Source organism: Populus trichocarpa, chromosome 8 (genome assembly GCF_000002775.5).
Source record: "Populus trichocarpa isolate Nisqually-1 chromosome 8, P.trichocarpa_v4.1, whole genome shotgun sequence".
NCBI lineage: Eukaryota > Viridiplantae > Streptophyta > Magnoliopsida > Malpighiales > Salicaceae > Populus > Populus trichocarpa.
Genome location: NC_037292.2, coordinates 11,388,107 through 11,411,421, shown reverse-complemented (window position 1 = coordinate 11,411,421; position 23,315 = coordinate 11,388,107). Strand labels below are relative to the sequence as shown.

Genomic DNA, 23,315 nt, shown 5'->3' with positions numbered 1-23,315 from the left:
ACTAATGCAACCACTATCAAGCAAGCATGAGAAATTTTGCAACAATTAAACAAAGAAGCTGATAGTGTAAGAAAGATATCCCTAAAAAAGTTACGAGGTGACTTTGAAAAATTATGTATGCTTAAATTATAGAGTATTTTACATTACTTTGCTAGAGTATTGGCCATACACAATCAAATGAAGAGATATGAAAAGAAGATGAAAGAAACACGCGTTGTAGAAAAGATCTTACACTCACTGCAAAAGAAATTCCACTATATGGTGATCGCAATAGAGCAATCACATAATATGATTTTTTTGACAATTTAAGGTCTCATGGGAAAACTACAAGTCCATAAAAAAAGAGTTAACAAAAATCAAGAACACACAGGTGCACAAGCACTCTTCTCAAAATTCTCTACGAAAATGAAGCAAGGTGGCTCTAGATATTCCCAACGAGGTAAAGGATGTGGATAAGGCAGAGGAAGAGGCAGATTTGAAAGAAAAGACCGAGACAACCTTAAAAGGTCAACCAGTCAACCAAATAAATCAAATTGGTCGATCGATTCCACTAATAGTAGCAATCCAAGACCCAAGTTTGACAAAATAAAAATTAAGTGTTATAATTCTCAAAGAATGGGTCATTATGCTAAGGATTACTAGAATCTAACCAAAATGGTTAAATAGAATGACAATCTAGTGGTGGAAAAGGAGCAACAAGCCATTGTATTACTAGTCCATGATGAACAAATAAAAAGTAAAAAACATATGGTATCTAGACAATGGAGCTAGCAATCACATGTATGGAGACAAAGACAAGTTTATGAAGCTTGATAAATCAATTAGAGGTAATGTTACATTTACAAATCATTCAAAGATTTCCATCAAAAAGAAATGTACTATTCTGATTCAAATGAAAAATGACAGTCATTAATTTATTGGTGATGTTTATTATATCTCAAACTATAAAAAGTAGTATATTGAGTTTAAACCAATTATTGGAGAAGGATCATGAAATTGAGATGAAATATTGTACGTTGACATTACTTGATACTCATGGAACTATGATTGTAAGGGTAACCATGACAAAGAACATAATATTTTTGCTAAACATAGAGATGGATATGCTTAAATGCTTAAAGGCATATGTGAAAGATGAGACCTGGTTTTGACATATGAGACTTATGCATATAAACTTTGGTATCTTAAAGACAATGACATAAAAAAAAGATGTTGAAAGGTCTATCATCTATTGAACATCCAAATCAGTTGTATGAATGATCTTTAATGAGCAAATAATTTCGCAAGAGCTTTCCAAAAAAGTCTACCCCTACAACAGATACACATAGACATATATGGTCTTGTTCAACGATGTTTATTTGGTAAAAATTTATATTTTCTACTTTTTTATTGATGATTATAATGGAAGAACATGAGCATGCTTCTTAAAAAAAAAAATCTAATGTATTTAGTTATTTTAAAAAGTTTAAAGCGTTAGTTAAAAAAGTAAGTAATTATTCTATGAAATCACTTAGAATTGATAGAAGGTGAATTTTTTTCAAATGAGTTTAATGAGTTTTGTGGAGATCATGGTATAAAAAGACTCCCAACAGTGCCTAGATCCCCACAACAAAATAAGATGGTAAAGAGAAAGAATAAAAACATTCTCAATATGACGAGAAGCATGTTCAAAATCAAGAAGATGTCAAATAAGTTTTGGGATGAAGCTATAGATTATGCTTTTTACTTGTCAAATAGGTGTCTTGTGAAAGGCTTGAATAACTTGACTCTATAAGAAGCAAACTCATTCATATAAATATTCCTCTGAACATATATTTATATTAGCTTAGGATAATTCAAGAAATTTAAAAGATAAATATATATTTAATAATTATCCAGTCTTAATAGATCTGGATTTAGATTTATAATACTCTGAAGATATATTTATATTAATTTAAGATAATTCAAGAAATTTATCTTTAATAGTTATCCATGCACTTAAAAAAAACTACAAAACTTTGATTTCAAAATTAATTCCAACATATTTTAAAGGTGTAAACAAAAACAAAAAGTTGGTAGGCCGAAGATCCGTAGACGAGGAATTTCGCACGAGTGAAAAGCCATCTGAGTCGAGATCACAACCTTCTACATCACTTTTTTTGTTTTTTTGCGGTGCTACCTATATATTTGACAATTGTTTCATGTTTCAAGGCTAAACACTGGGTTTTGTTTTTTCTTGGGTTCAATCAAATCTTGGAAGTTTTTTTAACCAAGGATGAGTTTCAATCTCATCGATATATCAACAACGTTAAAGAGAACATGAACACACTGAGTTAATAAGAAGAGCTAGCTATCTTATGTAAGACATTGGTAGAAAAGAAATTTGTGATTGCAGCTTCATTATGACTCTTGTTCAGGGATTAACAAAAATGAGCAAAAGGTACCAAAAGAACTAGCGCGTAATGGTAGCTGCCTCTTGCATATGCAAGAGATGCTGCCAGGTTCAATTCGTAGAGAAGGTTGAACCTCTACCACTGCCCCATCTGCAACATAGAAAAAAAAAACTTGGTTTTTCATGAAAGGAAACGATTTTCTTGGGAAAACTAGTATTGAGGAGAGCTACACACGAGGGCTTACATGAATAAATGAATACCGCCTTCAATCTAAAAACATAGACCATTGGATTATAAGTCCCCCACCCTTGTTCATAATGCACTCACTTCTCTTTCTCAACCAATGTAGTATGTTGTCCTCGAATATGAATTTATTTTAAAGGATTTTTATGAATCTGATCTGCCTTAAGGAGAAACAGATCATATGACAAAGGTACAAAGCATTACCAAGGAATGTTGGGTTTCTTATCTGAAATCAGCTCGTGCTGATTATGAGAAACAGTATCGTCCATCATGAATCTTTGCTAAACATGCCCGACCAGACCTATGACATGAGAGATTACAAGCAAAGGAAGCCCAACTAAGCCTGCTAAAATCCAAGAAGACAGGCAATTGATGCAAAGCAAAGGCACTTTAATAAGAATTTTGATGTCATTATCCAAACGCCTGCCCTATGAAAAGCCAGTAGACTTTAATACACAGTATCATAATGTTCAAAAACCGGGGATGCATTATTCCAATCGACACCACAATTGTTGACAAAGAAAGAGTACGTGATTTTACTAGGTAGCTATTCTATTGTTCTTCAATAATATTTAGTTACGATCATGGATGATAAATGCAAATTCACTTGTCGCATTAACTCTCTGACAATCTTGCTTAGAAGTAAATTCTGGATAAATCAGCTTTAATTTTATTAAAGAAATTAGCCACAAAGCTAGCATCACTTCCTCAGACCATAATACGGGAAGGGGAAGAAGAAGAAGAAGCATCAGTCATAAACAGAGTATAGGATAATCACAAGTCCAACAGAAATGTAATTCAGCAGACTTATGCGTGTGGAAGACCACACGACACTAAAGTAATGAAACCGGAATCTTTTGTTGTACTATGACAGACAGAAGCGCAATGCTCAAGCCATCTCCATAAAATTAATCAGCAGCCAATAGCAATCAGATTACCTAAGAATTTGGCAACTTGCTTGAATTCCTCGAGCAAGGAGCTTTAACAGGTCAAATTCTCCAAGCAGGGGAAACAGCAACAGAAACAGAAACCTGTCCACATTCCTCAAGCAGATAAGCAAGCAGAAAGTAGCATCGTGTTGTTAGAGGAGGAGACAGAATTTAACAAAAATGCACAACTCTGGAAAATCACTGGCATAGCAATTGCAACTTCATAAGTTCAACAGAACTACTATATATCCACCATCATTCATTTATTGTTTGCGCTACCATAAAAATGTTGTCCCTCAGAATATGCTACCACATAGGTGATACTAATCAAGAAATGGCCTTTAGTAAAACTTGGAAGTATATTAACTGAATACACATCTTCTTAGCACCAAGTAGAGTTACTCATTGATGTGAATTCCTTAATTGACCCACAAGGCTTTAATTGATACAAACTATGAAGGTAAAGCGTGAGAAAACCACACTGCAGATATTCTAGTTCTCTCTCTTTGGCACATGGCAAGTAGAAATCAGTTTTTTAAGTTTTTCATTTGATATAATTTGTCATAAGAATATGAAGATCGAACATATTGTTGTACAGAATGAGAAGTGACTTGGCTAGTTGATGCAAAATTGGAGAGGGTTCCCAATGTTTACAGCTATGTCCTCCAGAATTGGGTTGTATCAAAACTAATTAAACTTCCTGGAGGCTACAGAATAAAGATCTGGCTTTGCAGCCAAAGTAGGTTCAGGATGCCAGAATACCTGCACACTCCTGATATAGGTAGCTTCCGGGCATGTTGGATGTTAGTGTCAGACAAGTATGAGTCTTCCAACACTAAACATAAAACTCTTGAATCAAAGAATTTGAATTACCTGACATGATAGAAAGCTCCAATTCCCTATGACAGACTTGAAGAAGATTTCCCTGACCCCTGAAATATGCCATTTCTACGGAGAAAACAGTCTAAATTGCTTTCCAAAATTCCTCCATTAATCGTCTTCTGACAGGTAAAAGAAGTCCTGCACAAAAGACACATCTGAAAGAATTTGTCACATTTGACAGAAGACACCTTGCAAGTAGCCTATGAAGTCACCAGAAAGCTCTCATTTGCTCTTCCCGGGAATAAATAAGCTTCCATCTGGTTTTAATGACATTTTAAACAATTCCAGTAATATAGCTTTCAGAGCCTTTGATACGAGCCTCTTTAACAGCATATTGCAATCTTTCTTTGAGGAACATGAACCATCTTTCCTTCAAAACCTATTTGCACTGCCAACCCCTTTTAAGGTACTATTTGCATTTTAAAATAATTTGAGAAAGTCAAACAAATGATAATTTCCCACTTCAAGTGCACACAACATCAGGAAAGGTCCATCTCTAGAAAAAAAGTATTGCATCCTCAACTAACAAAATTACTTTCTGGTTTCTCCATTCATGCCCCCACAAGAGCTCAAAGCAAAAATATTGCTACTGCCAAAACACAAAATATATCTCTATGCGGAATATCACATAGCTTTCTATAAACATAAAAATTTTATAAATAGTAAAATATCAATTTATCTTTTAAATAATATAATATATTATTTTAGATTAATTTTAAAATTTCATTCAATCAAGTCTTTACATGATTGTTTCTAAATCTAGAATTATAATTCCATATATTAATTACATTGTAGTTTTATTGGAGTTATTTTTCTCTTCAATTTAACCCTCGAAACAAAAAAAAAATGTGTCATTTTTTCTTTTAATTTCTTTTCTTCATCCTTTGCCCTTTTTTATTTAAATTTTTCATGTATTTTTTTTATTTTTTCTTATTCTTTGGATTTTTTTCTCTTAACTCTTTTATAAAAGTTTTATTGGTTTTTAATTTCACCTTTCAAACTAAGTTTATGTTGTTTTATTTTTTTTTAATTTTTTACTCATTCTTTTATTTTTTTTCTTTTTGTTTTAGTTATTTCTCTTTTCAATATAATCCTCCTATAAAAAAAATAGTTGTCCTTTAATTTTATTTTATTTTTTTTTATTTTTTTTCTTATTATTTTAATTACTATTTTTTATTTTAGATCTTCTTGTGTAGTTAATTTTTTTTCTCGTTATGTTCTTCACTGTTTGTTGGCTCAACCCAATTTTTTTTATTCCTTTTAATCCAATTTCATGCTCCTATTTTTTTAAGGTATCGTTATCTTTTTAAAAAATATTTATCCGGTTAATATCATTATCTTTTATTTTATTGTGTGTATAAAAAAAGTATTCAATAAATCATTGGCTGGAGATCAAGCGTCAAAAGATTTCGCTAGATTTGTTGAGCCTTCTTTCTCCTTGTTCCATTCTCCGGTTTTTTTTCCCCTTATTTTATTCCTTTTTAGACAAACTTCCAATTTATTTGAGAACTAATTGTTAAATTATCTACAAATTAATGTTGTTTTTTATATAAAAAAAACAATTCATAAATATAATTTAGATAAAAATATAGACGAAAAACCTTTAATAATAGTTGAAAGTCTTTAACCAGGAATTCTTTGAAATTTTATTAAAAAATAAGATTAATACAAAAAATTATTTAATCAAATCATGACCGCGTGTATCCAGGGACGACAATAAATACCCACGATTCAGGTTTTGCAACATCCATACCTAAACCTAAAAATTTTATCCGAACCCTATTAGGTATAAAACCAACCCTACTCGAATGAGTTTCAAGTATCTGTCGAGTTAGGTATTCGTTGGGCATTTATGCCCAAACCCAAACCATGTAAACCGATAAATCTTACATAAAAATAACTGGATAAATCTTCCATCAAATGATCCAACAGAGCAATTATAATAACCATGCAGTACGAATTCTGCAAGAATTTACATCATATAATTAATGTACCGAGCCGTGCTAGCATTATTTTGAACCCAAAGCATCAGGCCTTCCTCTACCTCGCAACAGCATATAATAATGTCAATAATGTTAAGCTATCATCCACGAACTACATATGTTGCCACACCATATATATAGAATTAATGAGACAGCAAAGTAAATCACAAGTTAAAAAACTCAAAGGAATGGACGGCCAAATTTTAGTGGAAGCTTCAACACCATATATACCAGCGCAATTTCTAGAGCTCAACTCATGGCCGTTGCCCCTACTATTATAACAGCATGGAGAGCGATCTGACCTAATGATGCTGCCACCGTCCACTGCCCACCAGCATCAGTGCCAATCTACTAGCACTTCTCCAGTACAATTAATTGAACTATATAATTTTCACGTGTTCCCGCAAATTTATCCCTTTCTCCATGGCATCAACAAGCTGGCTCTTGTTATTGCTTTCCATGAAGTAAAAGGAAAGGAAATGCACTCAGTTTCTCATATACAAATATGCAGACCCAAAAAAGGAAACATAACAGAGGGCAATCTTACCCTGATTAATTGCTAGAGATAAATACGTTCGAGTCCCACAAACTTTAGATTACTGAAAGTTTACATAGCCATTAACTCTAGAATCCGTGAAATTAGTTAAGGTACCCGTAAACTGATTCAATACAAGCATTAATAAAAAAAAAAATCTTATATGATAATAAGCTAGTTAATAACGACGAAAATATTTGCAAGTGTCAGAATCACTTGTGCAATTTTTTATTATGCCCATTTCCCAGAGCACAAGCCTTGGCGCTGCCTTTTCATTTTCCTCCTAGCGATATTGCTTAAATCAATTCTACATTTTTTTAATTATGCCCATTTCCCAAAGCACAAGTCTTGACGTCGCTTTTTCATTTTCCTCCTTAAGATATTGCTTAATCAATTCTACAAGTTTTAATTATGCCCACTTCCCAAAGCACAAGTCGCGAATATTCAGTTGTTGCTAGCAGCTGCCTGTATTTTATATGTTTTAAAAATATATTTATTTAAAAAATATTAAATTCATTTTTTTAGTATTTTTTAATTTTTATAATGTATTGATATAAAAAAATATTTTAATATATTCATAAATAAATAATATTTTTAAAATACAATCTAGATAATAATACCAAATCTAATCATTTGTCACAATCTTTTTTTAATAATTTGAGTGTTAAGAAATTAGCTCTCATGCGAAATTAAATCATGCTAATATATCACCAGAAATTTCTCTACTAAGATTTAAGATTAAATTGATATTTGCCTAAACTTGAGAGTCGTATCGTAAAAGTAAAACTAAAAATAAATAATAAACACAAGCTGACTCGAACATCCACATTAAACTAAAAACAAATAGGGTCGGGTGCATTATCATTCGTGACACCTATTGCTATTGTTCCTCCAATATTCACAGGAGGGCTCAAAAAAAAGTTTAATTTATGGCTCGACACAGATATAAGAACACGTGCCAGCCAATGCGCGCCGCATTATCAAGAAGCATCTATTCACAGCTGTCACCACATGCAACGGTCAGTTTTGAGACATCAATCTGTCAATTCCACCTTAACACAATTAAAATATCCTCGAACTGAATTGGATTACACACGAGCGTGTATGTGTGTTTGAATGCAACATACTTTTGAGTTTTATTTTTAATAACTCAATATTTTTAATTCTTTAAACATCCAGATCTAATTAAGTAATAATCGGATCCAAAATTTGTAAAGATGAACAAGTAATAGCAAAATCTTTCATTTGGTATATATAATCATCAATAATAACCAAACCCTAATGGAGGTGTGGGGGCCAAATGTCCTATAATTCAGGTATTAAATTATAAGAAAAAATATATATATCAAAGATGTCGATGATCATATATATCATCCAATGGTTCAGGGGAGGTTAATATATTCATGCTCCTTGTGACATCACCTCAATCAAATTAATTTGCTTTACTTAGTTTTAATTTGTTTTACTTTTTATTCGAATATCTTTCATCAGATTGAACAATGTCAGGCCGTCTATCTACTCCGGAGGCCACCTTACTTTCTCGTTGTAACTCCACTTCCTTCGACGTTAAACCAGGAAAGCGTGCAGCGTTTCCAGCTAGCCTCCGTTCCCATCATTATCGGTTTTGGTGATAATTTACAAACCCGTATACTAAAGAACCTACACACTCTTTCAAACAACGATCCTTTCTTGATGTAAATCAATGCAAGGATTCAAAGCCTGTTTTTTGGATTAAAAAAAATTCTCCACTAACATCTCTAGCCAAACATCTTATATTAATGGCCAAAAGTGGTGGTTTTTGTGTTTTGGGTGTTTTTTTTTTCTGGGAAAAAGAAGAGAGGTTAGTTTTGTGCTAGAAAAATGAGTCTGTGCCAATTGACAAATTGGTCGTGCCGATAGCCTCTCCCTTAAAAGTTATTGTGATGTTTGTAGATTTGGTGTCTTTCGTGCTGTGTTGCCCGCCACAGCTGGTAAGAACACTACACTAATGGACAAATGGTAATGGAAACTACGGAACATGACCACCTACAAGATCATATTCTTTTTGTGTGAAAAACAAATAAATTTATCTTGGTACGTAGCGCAAATGAAAACTCGTACTTGATGAGTTCAATATTTAATACATGGAGAAGTTATTGCATAAACGCTCAAAAACGAGTCCATCAGACGTTCTGATTTTGAGAGGACGGACTACCGAGTAACTGTTTTTCACGTGCAGGCCTAATCTACGATCAAAGCACCAAGACAAGAAACAAACTGTCCCCAATTTCTCAAGCAACATCCTAGCTACGGTGACTTGAAAGATCCATTACCAAATTTACAGCTTGAAATGTTCCAGTCGAGGGTTCCCGTCGAGCCCTTTTGAGTAAGTGTATGAGACGTAATCTTTAATAGTCGTTTGCCGATATACTGGTGGGTTTTCTTCCGACAGCAGTTCCTTAATTGGTCCGTACACTCTAGAAGAACTCTCTTGCTGCAAATGCGTTCTAAAAAAGCAGGCACTTGATATTCTTGGACCGGTGTTTTTTGCCACCACCCTATGATACACACTTTTGAACTTGCCGTTGGTAATTAGCTGCACAAATTAAGACAGATAAAACTAATCATGGAGTCCTTAATTAATTAATTATAAACTTGTAATAAATGGTTTTAATGATGCAAATTCTAAAGAAGTCTTGCCTGTGTCATATCTCCCAGGTTTACTATTAGAGCTCCAGGAATAGGGGTAACATCAATCCATTGATCTTCATGGAGGACTTGAAGGCCACCCAAGTGGTCTTGCAGAACAACCGCGAGGAAGGCACTATCTGTATGCTTGCTAAGGCCCAGGGTCAAGTCTGGTTGCGGGCATGCCGGGTAGTAATGACCTATAAAATACAGTCCCTCTGCACAGCCCATATCTTTCAAGTGGCTGGGTTTTAGCCCCAGAGCTTCCGACAACAACTCGAATATAATTAGCCCTAATGACATCACTTTGTTCGTGTAATCAATCATAATATCCCTGATGAAAAGTTGATCAATTAAGCATGTGTAATTCATAGTGCAACACGTGCTTCATGATTTCAATTAAACCCTGAAGCTTAAAGAGTACCAATGAGGTATAAAATGTAATTTGTTGAAAGGGAATTATCCTAAGGATGAAATCTAATGATCAGATCAATATCATGCGTGAAAAATTATCTCTATCCCAGATGCTATAATTCAGGCCAATGTTTTCTTGTAATTAATTTGCCTACATAATCAATTATCTTCAGCATACATATAGTTTGGTTAATCTCCACAAGAGTAAAATTTAAGAGTAACACCATACCTACAAACTGCAGGCAATTCCTCAGGACGGGGTGGATGAGGGGCTACAAGGCAATACAAAGAATCCCTCCAATTAGCTGCTGGTGCTTGATAGAAATCAAAGTTGGTATTATATGCTACCTTTCTCATTTCATCGCGTGTATGGAATTCTTTCTTCACCTCTGTGTCTTGTTCATGAAATCTACGCACGCCATTTATCATATCATCAAGAACACTTGATGAAATCCCATGATTGATAACCTGAAAGAAACCCCATTTCTTGCAAGCTTCTCTAAGTTCCTCAACAATCTTCCCACGAAGACTTGCATCTTCATGTATGCCATTGAAGTCTATTACTGGTACGGTAAAATTATGGTGGCCTGAACTTAACTTGTCATTTGTACTAGATTCATGGATAAAAATCTGGGGAATGTTTGCAACTCCAGAATCCACAAGGCCCTTTACGCCAGCTTTGGAATCATCGAAAGCCTTTAGCTCACTTCTCCGGTCGTAATCAGATTTCAACTCAGATTCAGTTTTGCCTGAACTGGTGCTCAGCATTTGCCTTAACCTGCGAATGGAAACTCTATACGTCACTTGACCGCTTACTAGTCAATTGCTCCTTCTTGGTTTCCTTAGTGTGTAATGCGATTGCACGTCAGAGTTGTAGCTGAAAAAGAACATGCATACTGCTAGGAAGACCTGGGATCAATGCTCAGAATTGAAGAGACACAATTTAACTGGTTTGGGAATTTGCCTACTGCTGATTTTACTCACAATAGAGAACTTCCCCTGAAATCATTCATTCTCTTCCATAAAATCATCCATTCTTTTACAGCTTGATTTGCACCTTATTATAAGTGTATTTTGTCTCCATTCATACCACATAAAACAACTTATCTTTTGTCCTAATCTGGAAAAGCCCAACAGTTACATGTTGACTGGGATGGCATCGAACTCTTCGCTAATTGTAGGACAGGAGACTGCGGAATGGGACAAGGAACACCGAACAAGCCCATTTTTCTAGTGAGTTTCACACTATAGCTGATGTGGGCTTCAAGACTGTCGAGCAGCACATGGGCAAAAGTATCCCTCGTAACCTGAGAGTCAGTGTTGAAGAATAAACAAGCAGTATAGTTTCCAACAGTCTTAATTTTAGATCAGGGAGCCCGTTTGGAGCCCCTGAGACATTAATGGAATGACTATTCAAAGCTCTGCGGCACCATGAAGGCGCCTAAGTGTTTTAAAAAGAGTCAAAATACATTTCAAATGTTCACTTTCATATCTTTTCAGTGATTCAATCCTCAAATCATGCCTAGATTTTCCTCTATCTTCGTCAATGTTTTAGGCAACTCCGGATTTTATATTGATTTATTCTCTTTAGATCTGCTCAACAATAACAAATGTTATTTTTTATTTAATAAGACTTAAAATAATATTTTTTTTATTTTAAAAAATTATTTTTGATATAAATATATTAAAATAATCTAAAAACATCATAAATATATAAATTATTTTAAAAAAAATACTTTTAAAATACAAAAATAAATCATCCCTTAGAAAGTATTTGACTAAGCATTGAGACGGAATTTCAACCTTGTATTCAAATGAAACTTAAAAATCTTATGGTATAGATTTATTACACACTAGATCTGAAGAAGAGATCTATGTTCAAGTCAATTTTCAATTATTTCTAACTTTTAAAGAAAGGAATAAAGATTTAAAAAAACAATAAAATAAAGATAAACCAAAAATATATTAAAAAAAAAAAAGTTAATTTGCTAATCGTTGGGATTTTATTTTTTTTATGTTTGCAGAATTTTCCAGACACGAGCGAGTAACTTTCTGTATCAGCAACTTTTTTTTTTTTTTTTACTTTGCACGCTTAGTGTTAGGGGTACTGTAAGGTCCGCGCCACTATATAATATTTATGTATGCTTTGAAGTTTGAGCTTTTCATGTGCATGATACACTGAGATGACAAATGAATTTCCAAATGGGTTTTATTTATTAATTGGTCACCTTTTTTTTTAATTTCTTATTATTTTCTAGGTTGATTGATTTGCTGTACATTATCAATGCAATGTTTATATGTTATTCCTCCGTCATATATCACAAAAATATCAATGAAGTTTTTCTAGATTGATTTTTTCTCCCTTAATTTTCTTTTCTTGTTTTAACAAGGGATAGAAAAAAAAATTATATGAAATATCTTAGTTTAGAATTTTATTATTTTATTTTTATCCAGATCAATGATTTTTAAATTATAATTTATTATTACTTATTGTAATCTTACTTAGAAATGGGAATTTACAGTCATCTAGCGCGTCTCTAGAGACAGAATTAAATGTCATTCAAGAGAGCCAATGCATAAAAATTCCAGGAAACTGACTCTAAAATCGTAAAAGCCAACTTTACAACTTCAACTTTTTGGAAACTAGAAACAATCGGACATCAATTTAGTAGAATGCAATTCACAATTCATAATTCACGATTTCCAATCTTTTTTTCTCTTTATATAATCAAAACAGAATCAAACAATGAATAAATATAATGCAGCAATCACACAAATCAACACCAAAATTTTTACATAAAAAACTAAATACGGGAAAAATTACGGGACTATAGTCCACCTAAAAACTTTCACTATCAATAAATAATGGGTTCATAATTGTTCTTTCTCAGATTTAACTAAGTACTACAACATATATATCATCAAGAACAACTTATTCTCGAAATACAACAAGATTAAAGGAGAATTATTTAAGAAAAACTCACAATACTGACAGCCCTGTTTTCTGTCAAAATAATCAGCTTTCACACCAACAATCTTCAATCCAACTGTTTAGAATGAAAAGTAACGTGTCTAGATTTTAGCCCGATCTAACAATTAACGAGCTGAAAATAAAAAATAAAAAAAAACAGACTGCTCTGCTGCCTCTTCTTCCTTTTTTTTCTCTCGGTTTTCTTCTCCTCTCTTCTGTTTTTCACTACTGCGTCTACAGTAGCCGAACCATTTAATTTAAAGAGAGCCAGCTGCCTCTCTTCTTAATTAATGTGGTGGTCCCACCATCACATGGTGCGGGACCACACACAACACAATTGTAGTCGAGGAGATGTCCCGTAGAGCCATTTGGATAAGCATATCCTCAAATACTTCTCCACATTTATCTCTTGGTCCATAAACTACTGAGGTATCCTCTGGATGAATTTTTGGTCCAAAGAAACATGCGGCTGAAATTCTTGGACCACCTTTCTTCACCAAAACTCTATTTTCAACACTAATTAGCTTGTCATTGGAGATGAGCTGTACAAAACTAAGACATGAAATTTATAACACGGAATGTATATAGTATATTCCATTTGGGGCTATGAGTTCTGCAGATAAATGTTCGATACTCCGATCACTAGCATATGCTTATACCTCTTTGTTTGAGGTCATGACACCACTATATAATTGTAGTAGTAATTGTGATGATGATATTGTGAATGAAGCTAAGTTAAATTAGTTTAATCGACTTGCCTGTAGAAGATTTCCAACGTTTACTGTTAATGCTCCCTGTGTGGGAGGGACATCAATCCACCATTTTCTTTCTTTTGTGAAACTATAAGCACCGGAAAAACCGTGTTACATGAAAGAAGAGAAGAGACGAGATATGATGTGATGTGATAACATTAAGTCCAGTTATAAAGAAATCTGTGTGATTTCACATCATGGCCGCACCTGAATATTAAGATCCGACTTTACAATCTGAATTGCAGCAGGGGAGATGTCCCGTCTAGCCCTTTTGAGAAGTAGACTTTCATATGGTCATTTACATCTACGTCTCTGTAAATCGGAGGATTTTCTTCTGATAACAATTCCTTGACTGTTCCATAAATTCTCGAGGCATTCTCTCCCAGTGTCTGTGGCCTAAAGAAACACGGTACTGAAATTCCTGGACCTGCTTGCTTTGCCAATACTCTGTGATCAACTCTAATTAACCTGTCATTGGAGAGGAGCTGCAGAAAATCAAAAGATGAGAAAATTAATACCATAGTGATCTTTTGCTCTGGACCATGCAATCTGCTTAGACTCATCTTCAAAGACTTGAGGCATTTTGTCATGGAGAACTTGGAATACTAGAAAGAAAATTTTCTTTCTTGTTTTGGAACCGTGTTGCCAAGAAGCTTTGAACTACAAGCCCACAGACATCAATGTCTACCTGACTCCATGTGAAACTCGTACCTTAACAGTACTGGGCTCAACCACTTCATCTCTCGTGAGCTCTATCTTTTGGACCAGTTCCTATCAGTCCTCGATGAAGAGGAGCATATAATGTGAATCGAAGCCCATTTCACAGCCATCTTTCTTTTTTATATTGCAGCCCTATAATGGCCCAAACAAATACATATTGCTTCGGGTATGCGTATCGACTTTATACCCTTTTAATACACTTTTTTTTTTTTTTAAGAAAACATTTAACATGCAGGGATTTGACTGCACAAACTTTCTAACATAGGAACCAAAATGTTTTTTTTGTGAAAACATCAAGGGCTGAAAAATTACTTTTAGGGAATTGGATGCGTGGGGCAAGAATTTTTTTTTTTTTACGTGGATGTCCGGGCCAGCTTGCACGCACCACGACTAATTCCACGGCCCACTGAACATCCTGCAAACTCAGTAAGCATGTAAGGCACCGCGGGAGTGACAAACGTGCACAGTGAGATTCGAACCTAGGTGCAAAGGAAGGGAACAAGCCCCTACCACCGCTAAGCCAAGACCTCAAATGCGCGGGGCAAGAATTTAATGGGTAGGGTAAAGGGTTGAATTAATCGGTCGAGTCAACCACCATACCAATTGTTATCCAAGCCTGTGTTTAGAGACGACATAAATAAATTACTTGATTCAATTTTTTGATAAACGTCATCGTCATCTATCCACCAAATATCTCCCTATTTGGGATTTGCTCTATGCACCATCCTCCTCCTTCGAATGCTTCTTAAATTGGGAAGCTAAGACATTGCATGTCTACTCCTTAGCCTCACTCTCGCATGTATTTTATAAAGATATCTTTGTTTTATAATCTAGAAATAATATTTAATGAGCTAATCTGTATTGATTTGGTTAATTTTTTATGTTGTTTTTTTAATAGGATTTTTTTATAAATTTTATCATTGAACATTGTCTAACAAGATCAATTAGAAATTAAGATTCATAATTTATTTTGATTTGCTTTTAATGAGATTATCTTAATCTTATACCCAGAGTTATAGATTTGGTAAATCAATATGAGTTAAATCAGATCATGTTTTTTATTTTTTTTCTATAAAGTTATCTCTGTCTCATGAACCAGGTTATGGGCTCAGCGTATTAACTTGGGTTGTTTTATATGTGTTTTTCTTAATTAATTTTTTTTCAGTCTTATTCTTTAGCATTTGACTTATTAGAATTTGATTTTTATAATTTATTATTTTTTTATATAGAATTATCTTAATTTAATGATTTGAGTCATGAGATACGTTAACTCAGATCGACTCAAAATTATATTAATATTAATAAAATATCATTTTAAAAAAACTATATTTTATTAGTTAAGTTATTTTTTAACTTGTAAGACAAATCAATTCGATTAAGAGTGTGTTTGGTATTGCGGTAGCTGTTCTGGTTGTGGTTTGAAAAAAGTTGTTTTATAAAAAAATACTTTTAGTTGAGGTTGGTTTGAAAAAATATATGTTTGGTTAAAACTATGGTTGAAATTAAGGTTGAACAAAAAGTAGTTTAATGTGTTTGGTTAAAATTGCTTTTGAAATTGAGGTTATAAAATAATTAAAAAAATATATATTAATATTTATGGTTTTTAATTTAAATATTGTAGATTTAACTATTGCTATTACATCATGAAATAAATCATACTTTATATATATAAAAAATTATTGTTCCATTACATACAAAATTCATCCGACAAGAACTACAGTTTCCATGATTCTTTGAGCGTGCAATAAAATTAGGTAAAATATTATCAGGAATAAAATTGAAATTACAGTACGAATAAATTTAATTCACCTTAAACTAATTTTTTTTTAAAAAAAATTATTGTTCACATTCACGTGAACAGTACGAGTGAAATTAATTAACTGCACTGGTTTTTCAAAAAAAAAAAAAATTTAACTGGCTTTTTGAAAATAAATAAATAAATAAACTGTTCATGTACAGTGCGAGTGAATTATATTTCACTCGCACTGTTCGCTGCTTTTTTGAAGAAAACAAAATTCGCACTGTTCACTAAACCGTGCTGCATGGTGCAGCCGCAAGAAGCAGGTAACACCTGCTTTCGTTTTCCAGCGTTTCAAACGTATAATTTGGTGGAACCCATGAATAGTAATTTATGTTTTTTTTGTTATCAGACATTGTTGTATCTGCGTTTTAAATAAAACGCAGACACAACAACGTAGACAAACACTCTCTAAATATATATATTTTAAATTTTCACAGCACGAAACCTAAAAAGAAGTGTCGATGTGAAATTGCAACTATCCTATATTTTATCAATGTCACAATTTTATTGGCTGGTTAAGGATAAAAAAGCTACCCTATATTTTCAAGGACTAATAAGACAACCTTAGCTGGTGGTGATTCCAACTAGAGTTCCAGATACGAAATTGACTTCGATATTTAACAGCGATGAGGTTAGCAAAACCTATAAATAAAGCATATATGGTGGTGCAGAGCTTTCAATATCGTACGTGTCGTGCCGGACCTCCCAATCCTTTTCTTTCTCCGGCTAGCCTGAAATATAGCACCTCAGTACGAGGGATGGGCCCAAAAACACGAGGTTGGATAATTCCCTTCAACAATTTCTACAATTTATAAGGGAATTGATTTTGTACTTTTAGAAACGTTTTTAAAAATATTAACAATATCATCTTATGGAAAAATAAAAATTATTTATTTTTCTTGTTGAATTAATGGATCATCTATAATATGTCATCAATCTTCTTGATATTAATTATCTTAGAGATATTAAATAAAGCTTTGCAATTACTGAATTAAGCAGTATAATTAGTTAAAATATAATCTTTTTAGAATATACGAACTAATTTGCTATTTTTGTTTGATTTTTTGGAACACAAAATCAAACTATCTTTGACAATAAACTGCAATCAAAGTGGTAAAGATTATAAATAGATGTGTATTTTTTTTTTTTACAATATTGCATTTATAATCCATAAGGTAACTATCCTTTTAAATCTAACTATTAAAAAAATTAATTTTTTACTTGTTTTGCACAGTGCTTTGGAGGACATTTTCTATTGTGAATTCGAGTTAATCTTCTCATATTATGTTGTAACCGAGAAAATTAGTCATTGAAAATTTTGTTGGAAATATTTTTTAAAAAAACATAGTTAATTGATATATTTAAGATTATATTAAAAATAAGATCCATTCATTTATTGAGTTAAAACTTTGTTAGAATTTAACATTTAATATAAATTTTTTAATATAAAATATTAATTTAATTTAAATAAATTATAAGTTAATAAAAAATCGACCTTATAAAACTCTTGATTGAGATATTTTTATGAAAACAAAACTCTCTAAAAAAAACTTTATCAACAACAAAATTTTATTGATTTTTTTATAAAATAAAAAGTTAAGAAGTTAAAATTAAATTTTTATGACACTTTTTAAATATAAAAATTATAAGTAAAGTGAACTTTCAATTTAAACCCACATATAAATTCAAGAATTTTTGGAGTCAAATTAAGTTTTGAACATGGTGATTGATTCACGTTTTATTTTGCTGGTCAAACGAGATACGTCAAGCCACCTTAAACACAATTGAATTTAAAATCCAAAATGGACCATAATACAAAACAATGCTAGAAAAATAAATAAAAATCAGAAGCTATGTGATCAAGTTATTTTATTTTGATTCAATTATTGATAAATAATTAAATAAAGATACTAAATAATATGTCAGTTCACGAGATATGTTTCTTTACTTGTATTCATAGCTTAGCCAGTAATGATTTTTCTTAGCATTTTTAAACACAATCAAGTTTGATGACTTTCCTGTATAAGATCTCTAATGTTAATTACCAGAGCCCCACACCGAGGAGGCGTGTCAAGATTTACCCTAGCTTTTGCTTGCCGTTCAAGAGACAGTGAAAGCACAATAAGATACCTAGTGAAAACCCACTCTACCTTCAAAGTAGTTTAAAACATCAACTACAGAGGAAAAGAGAAATGTATCAGAAATAAACCTCCATTTTGACCATGAATATGGCATATTGGATCACATAATCACAACAGAAAAATGTTTCCCTTTTCTTTTTCTTCCAAGTCCCTAGTCTCTAAAAGAGGAAAAGCCCCATACAAGCATACAGAACTAGATCTTTGACAAAATCCAGAAATCAAGCCACAGAGCAAAAGGAAACCTTCAAAACATCAGAAGGTTACTTTTTATAATGCTTTTGGTTTGGGAGACCTCTTCTTCAGTTGTCTCCTTGGGATTGAGTTCTTCATGCCAATAAAAAAGAGCAATGCCCCAAACAGTGCCAAGTTCTGAAAGAGTAACAGACCATGGAATAACATCAAGAGTTCATCAGATACATTAAGCAAATGTTAGATAGATCGCCAGAAAACAGTAAAGGAAACAGAAAATTCTAAGAAATTAAGAAAAGACAAAACTCCAAAAACATAAATATAATTCAGTAGTGCTAACCTGTGCAAACTTTGCAAAAAGCAGGTTAAATTCCTTGGTGTCAGCGTCATAGTTGTAAAAATCATACAATATTGGGGTGACGATGAGCTGGTGCAGAAGCTGCACAAGAAAAACGCAGCATTTCATGTAATTTCCTGGTCAAATTGCCAGTTCACTACAAGAACAAATAGACCAGTAGACAAACCAGAAGATAAGCTCCAATAGAACTGCCAAGGATGAAAATAAGGCTTCCAACAGCTTTCACAGACATAGCAGCAGCAACGGCGTGCTTCATCTGTAGAAAACAACTCCATGAGTTATGACATTCAAACAAACCCACTAAGAAAACAAAATGAGCAGGATCAAATTAGTCTAATACGCACTTCAAAATGTGGCACTTGAAATCCAGTATGAGACGACACATGTTTTGAGAAAGAACGGAATTTAGGTGCCATAATATGTGCTGCCGGCCCACCATCAGAACCAAATTCGTTGAACCTACAATCATGAACAATAAATAATGATTCTCAATGATCGACTAGCAAATAAGGTAATGTTTGTTATTGTAGTGGCAGTAAAATGTTCTTTACTTTAAATAAATTAAAATAATATTTTTTTTATTTGACACCAGTATATTAAATGATACAAAAAAAAAATTGAAAAAAAAAATAGTTTTTTTTTAAAAAACACGGCCAACTGCGAAAACAAACTGGTACATTAGAAGTAATAAAAAACGCATTCGGCAGTAATGAACAAGCAGCAGAGCAACCAACGAAATTATCAAAAACCATCTCATCGGAAATCCAAACAACAGAAACCAACAAACTCAACACAGCAAATCAACATAATTACAAGGTCATAGCACAATTGGAAAGATATCCATCTCAGTAGCAGTACATCTGCAGAAAGCAAAGCAAACGACAACGGTGCAAAACAAGTCACTTGGATCAAAATTCCAAAAGAAAACATTAAACAACAAGTAATCTCATTTTAACACAGCAACAAGCTCAAAATGGGTGTTCCATGGAGACACTTGACTTTACTAGTGCCCACGTCTAGAAAGCATCAAAATCAACAGCAACTCATAAATTGTAACATAGCACTAATCTAACTTACCGACCACTAATCAACAATTAACAATATCATGACAACCACAACTTACTCCAAATACGCACAAAATATTCATTAAATACAACAAATTAAAATATCTAACCAAGATCTACTTGTAGTAATTAATCGCCACACCAAATAAAGCAGTAAACACGTAAATTAATTAAAAATATATATACTATCAGATAAATCTATCTAAGGATTTTCTTGAAAAACAGAGCATCAGAATCTAGAGAAAGGTGGGAGCATAAGATGCAAACCCCTAATTTTAATATAACTGCAGAAATTTGTGTCTATAAATAGAAAAGGAAGAGCAGATCTGGAGAAGGCTTACTCTTGCCAAGCAGAGAGAATGAAAACAGAGGCAAAGAGAACTCTCCCGACGAAAGAGATGAAAGCCATTACTGTAGGGATGGAGACACGCTGCTCCTCTACTACTGATGTCCAAAAGCAAACTTATTCTTTTAAGTTTTTGTAAAGATCGAGACAGAGAGGGGGAGGTTTAAAAGGAGCCGAGCGAGGGACGGTGCTTTAAACGGAGACAGGCTTGTTAAAGGACTGGGTTTTTTCGGTTCGGCGCTAAGAGTTCCTCTACTGCTATTCTCACTCTTGAGAGTATGGAAAGATTGATTACTCGCTGGTTTTTGTTGCACTGGCTTTTATTTCAAACTCTGCACGTGTAGCGGCCAATCACGTCTGTTCGATGAATGACGTGTTGCTTTATTATCGCGAGCTTGTTTTCCAATCCACCCTGACGGTGTACGTAATGTGTATTAATGTTTTTCAAATATTTTTGTCTTCGCGTGAGTTACTCCTACTTTTGCAAAATATTACAGTTGAAAGAAGTCCTCAACCTACTTTTGGTGGGGGTGATTGCATAGTAATAACTAATAACAATTATTTTATTGAAAAATATATTAAAATAATAATATATTTTTTTATTTTTTAAAATTTATCTTTAATATTAATATATCAAAATAATTTAAAAATATTTAAAAATTAACTTAAAAATTAAATTTTAAATTTTAAATTTTAAAAAACTCCAGTTACTCGTTATATTTTTAGTGTATTAATAAATTCACCATCAAATTCTTTTATTAATTTAAATAAAAAAAATTATTTTAAAAAATATAATTACACTTTACATATTAAAACTTTATAAATTTATTAAAATTTCTCACTTCACATGATAAAATATATTGTAGGAAGAAACATATAGGCTATTTTTTAATGAGAAAATAAAAACCATGTAAACTTGACTTGATTGCTTAACAATTTTTCTGGCTAAAAAAAAAATTATACAGTTTAGAATTCATTGATATATTAGCTAGGTACCTCGAAAAAAAAGGAAGGAGAAGAATAGGACCTAATTAAGATTATAGATTGGGGATTTTTATGAGATTTTTTCAATTCTTTTCGAATTCATGTTATTATCTTTGTTAAATAAATAAATAAATAAATTCTTATTAAAGATTATTGTATTGATATTGATAAATCTATTTTTTTTAAATCGCTTGCGTAGTAAAACTGGACTAAACTCTAAATCCAACTATCAAAGACGCAAAGGTTTGGACTGGTCAAAATTCAAATGATTTTTTCTTAGGTATTAAAGTCAATTTATAATAATAGCCTGGATTCAATTCAACCATTAGAACTACAATCAAAATTACAGGACTAAAGGGTTTGTTTTCTTGTAATTTTAAATTCAAACCTTGTGGTTTATTAACGGTTATTGGAGGCTTGCATGGTCATTAACTTTAGAATTCGTAGAATTAGTCGAGATACACGCAAGCTGACTCAAATAACCACGTTAATAAAAAAAAAATTACGGACAAAACCAATGGAATAGAGAAATTTTCCAACTAAGTTTCTTTTTTTTTTTTCTTTATAATAGCAAATGTTAAAAAAATAAAATAGACCAGTAACTTCGAGAGATTAATCTCTTGATTGAAGATGTATATTTTATTTTTTGAATTTTAAGGTTCATATCTTTGACTCAAAATTCTTAAAATTTTATTAAATTTCTTTAAATTTGTATTTTTAAAAAGAAAGTACGACCCCTGGCATTGCTAAATTACCATTCGCCCTGTCATTGAACTTCAAAATCAGTGGTCGTAGCAGGAACGTGTTAGCAATTGGCGCCACGATACGATGAGTTAATTATGATGATTTTTTTTAAAGTGTTTTTATTTAATAATATATTAAAATAATATTTTTTAAAATTTATTTTAAATATTAATATATCAAAACAATTTAAAAACATAATATTTTATTTTAAAAATATCAACTAGTTACAAAAACTACCTCAATCAACTAAACAAAAGGCCTGGCAAAGAATCAGCATTACTTCCTTCAAAAGCACGAGCAGCTGCCAAGAAATCAGATCTGAAAGCTTCAGATCTCAACAACGATAAAGAAAACAAAACGTTGGAACCTAGAACAAAGACAATTCCAAATCAGAAGCACTTGCAAAGAAAAATTTAAAGAGTTGAAAATCAAGTCAAATTCATAAAAGGGGAAAAAAATATAAAGCTGTGAACGAATCAGGCGGCCACTGCTATGTTCCCATCGGATCCCATTATTGTTCAATTATGGCTGCCTCGTGCACAAAGCTGGACTTCATAAAATTTTTAATACGAGGAAAATGGCAGGTGTGGTGCCATACTCTCGTCAAGAAAGGCAGTAAGGGGTTAGCAGGTGCGCATTAATCCAACAACTCCCCTGCAATATCTACGTGACAGAAGATTAAAGGACAGTAGATGCCATTCCAACGCTATTTGTCCCGCTGTATATTACTTTCTGGGATGTTTCGCCATAAGAGGATCATGATTTCTCAAGAAAATCTAAAGGTGAATAACAAGTTAAGAAGCAAGTTCAAACGCATCACGGGTAATTACGCGTTAATTCCAGTGAATAATTAACACGCAATATGCTGTCAGCTAAAGTTACCATCCATGGCTAAAATACTTGTTAATTTCTTCATTGTTTAACAAAATCATCGTGTAAATGATTACACAGTCGGTGCCAGGAACCCGGTCATGCAAAGGCAAATGGGATGACGTTGCCTTGCAGCATACTCCACTCTTTCTTCAAGGTTAAGATGCAAATGTTGGATCTTATGGCATTATTAATAATAATATCCTGATCGGAGAATAATACATAGCTAGTGCTTTTCCACGTGGTAAAACATTTCAATATATTGTGAGATTGGAGAGTAGAACTAATCATCACTTTTTTGAAGGAGGCAGTCTCTCTGTTGAGTTTTCGTCCCTTGTCTGGTCCAACTCA

General features: G+C 32.7%; 2 protein-coding genes across 3 annotated transcripts; both read right to left on the bottom strand.

Annotated features, from left to right (window-relative positions):
- Nucleotides 1–9,021: 9,021 nt before the first annotated feature.
- On the bottom strand, nucleotides 9,022–14,349 carry LOC18101595 (1-aminocyclopropane-1-carboxylate oxidase homolog 1). Of its 2 annotated transcripts, none has more exons than XM_024606410.2 (5): nucleotides 13,955–14,349; nucleotides 13,009–13,835; nucleotides 10,254–10,802; nucleotides 9,623–9,944; nucleotides 9,022–9,518 (listed from the first exon to the last, which is right to left on the bottom strand). In XM_024606410.2, exons 3-5 carry the CDS (start codon nucleotides 10,790–10,792, stop codon nucleotides 9,261–9,263), a joined length of 1,119 nt encoding a protein of 372 aa, XP_024462178.1. In that variant the 5' UTR covers nucleotides 10,793–10,802; nucleotides 13,009–13,835; nucleotides 13,955–14,349; the 3' UTR covers nucleotides 9,022–9,260. The 2 variants fall into 2 exon arrangements, with proteins under 2 accessions (XP_024462178.1, XP_006379886.1); XM_006379824.3 differs by having other exon boundaries at nucleotides 10,254–11,331; nucleotides 13,955–14,346.
- Nucleotides 14,350–18,463: 4,114 nt separating this feature from the next.
- Nucleotides 18,464–20,701, bottom strand: LOC18101593 (uncharacterized). Its single transcript, XM_006379820.3, has 5 exons — nucleotides 20,362–20,701; nucleotides 19,301–19,415; nucleotides 19,123–19,212; nucleotides 18,939–19,037; nucleotides 18,464–18,778 (listed from the first exon to the last, which is right to left on the bottom strand). Exons 1-5 carry the CDS (start codon nucleotides 20,427–20,429, stop codon nucleotides 18,677–18,679), a joined length of 474 nt encoding a protein of 157 aa, XP_006379882.1. The 5' UTR covers nucleotides 20,430–20,701; the 3' UTR covers nucleotides 18,464–18,676.
- Between the last annotated feature and the right edge of the window lie 2,614 nt (nucleotides 20,702–23,315).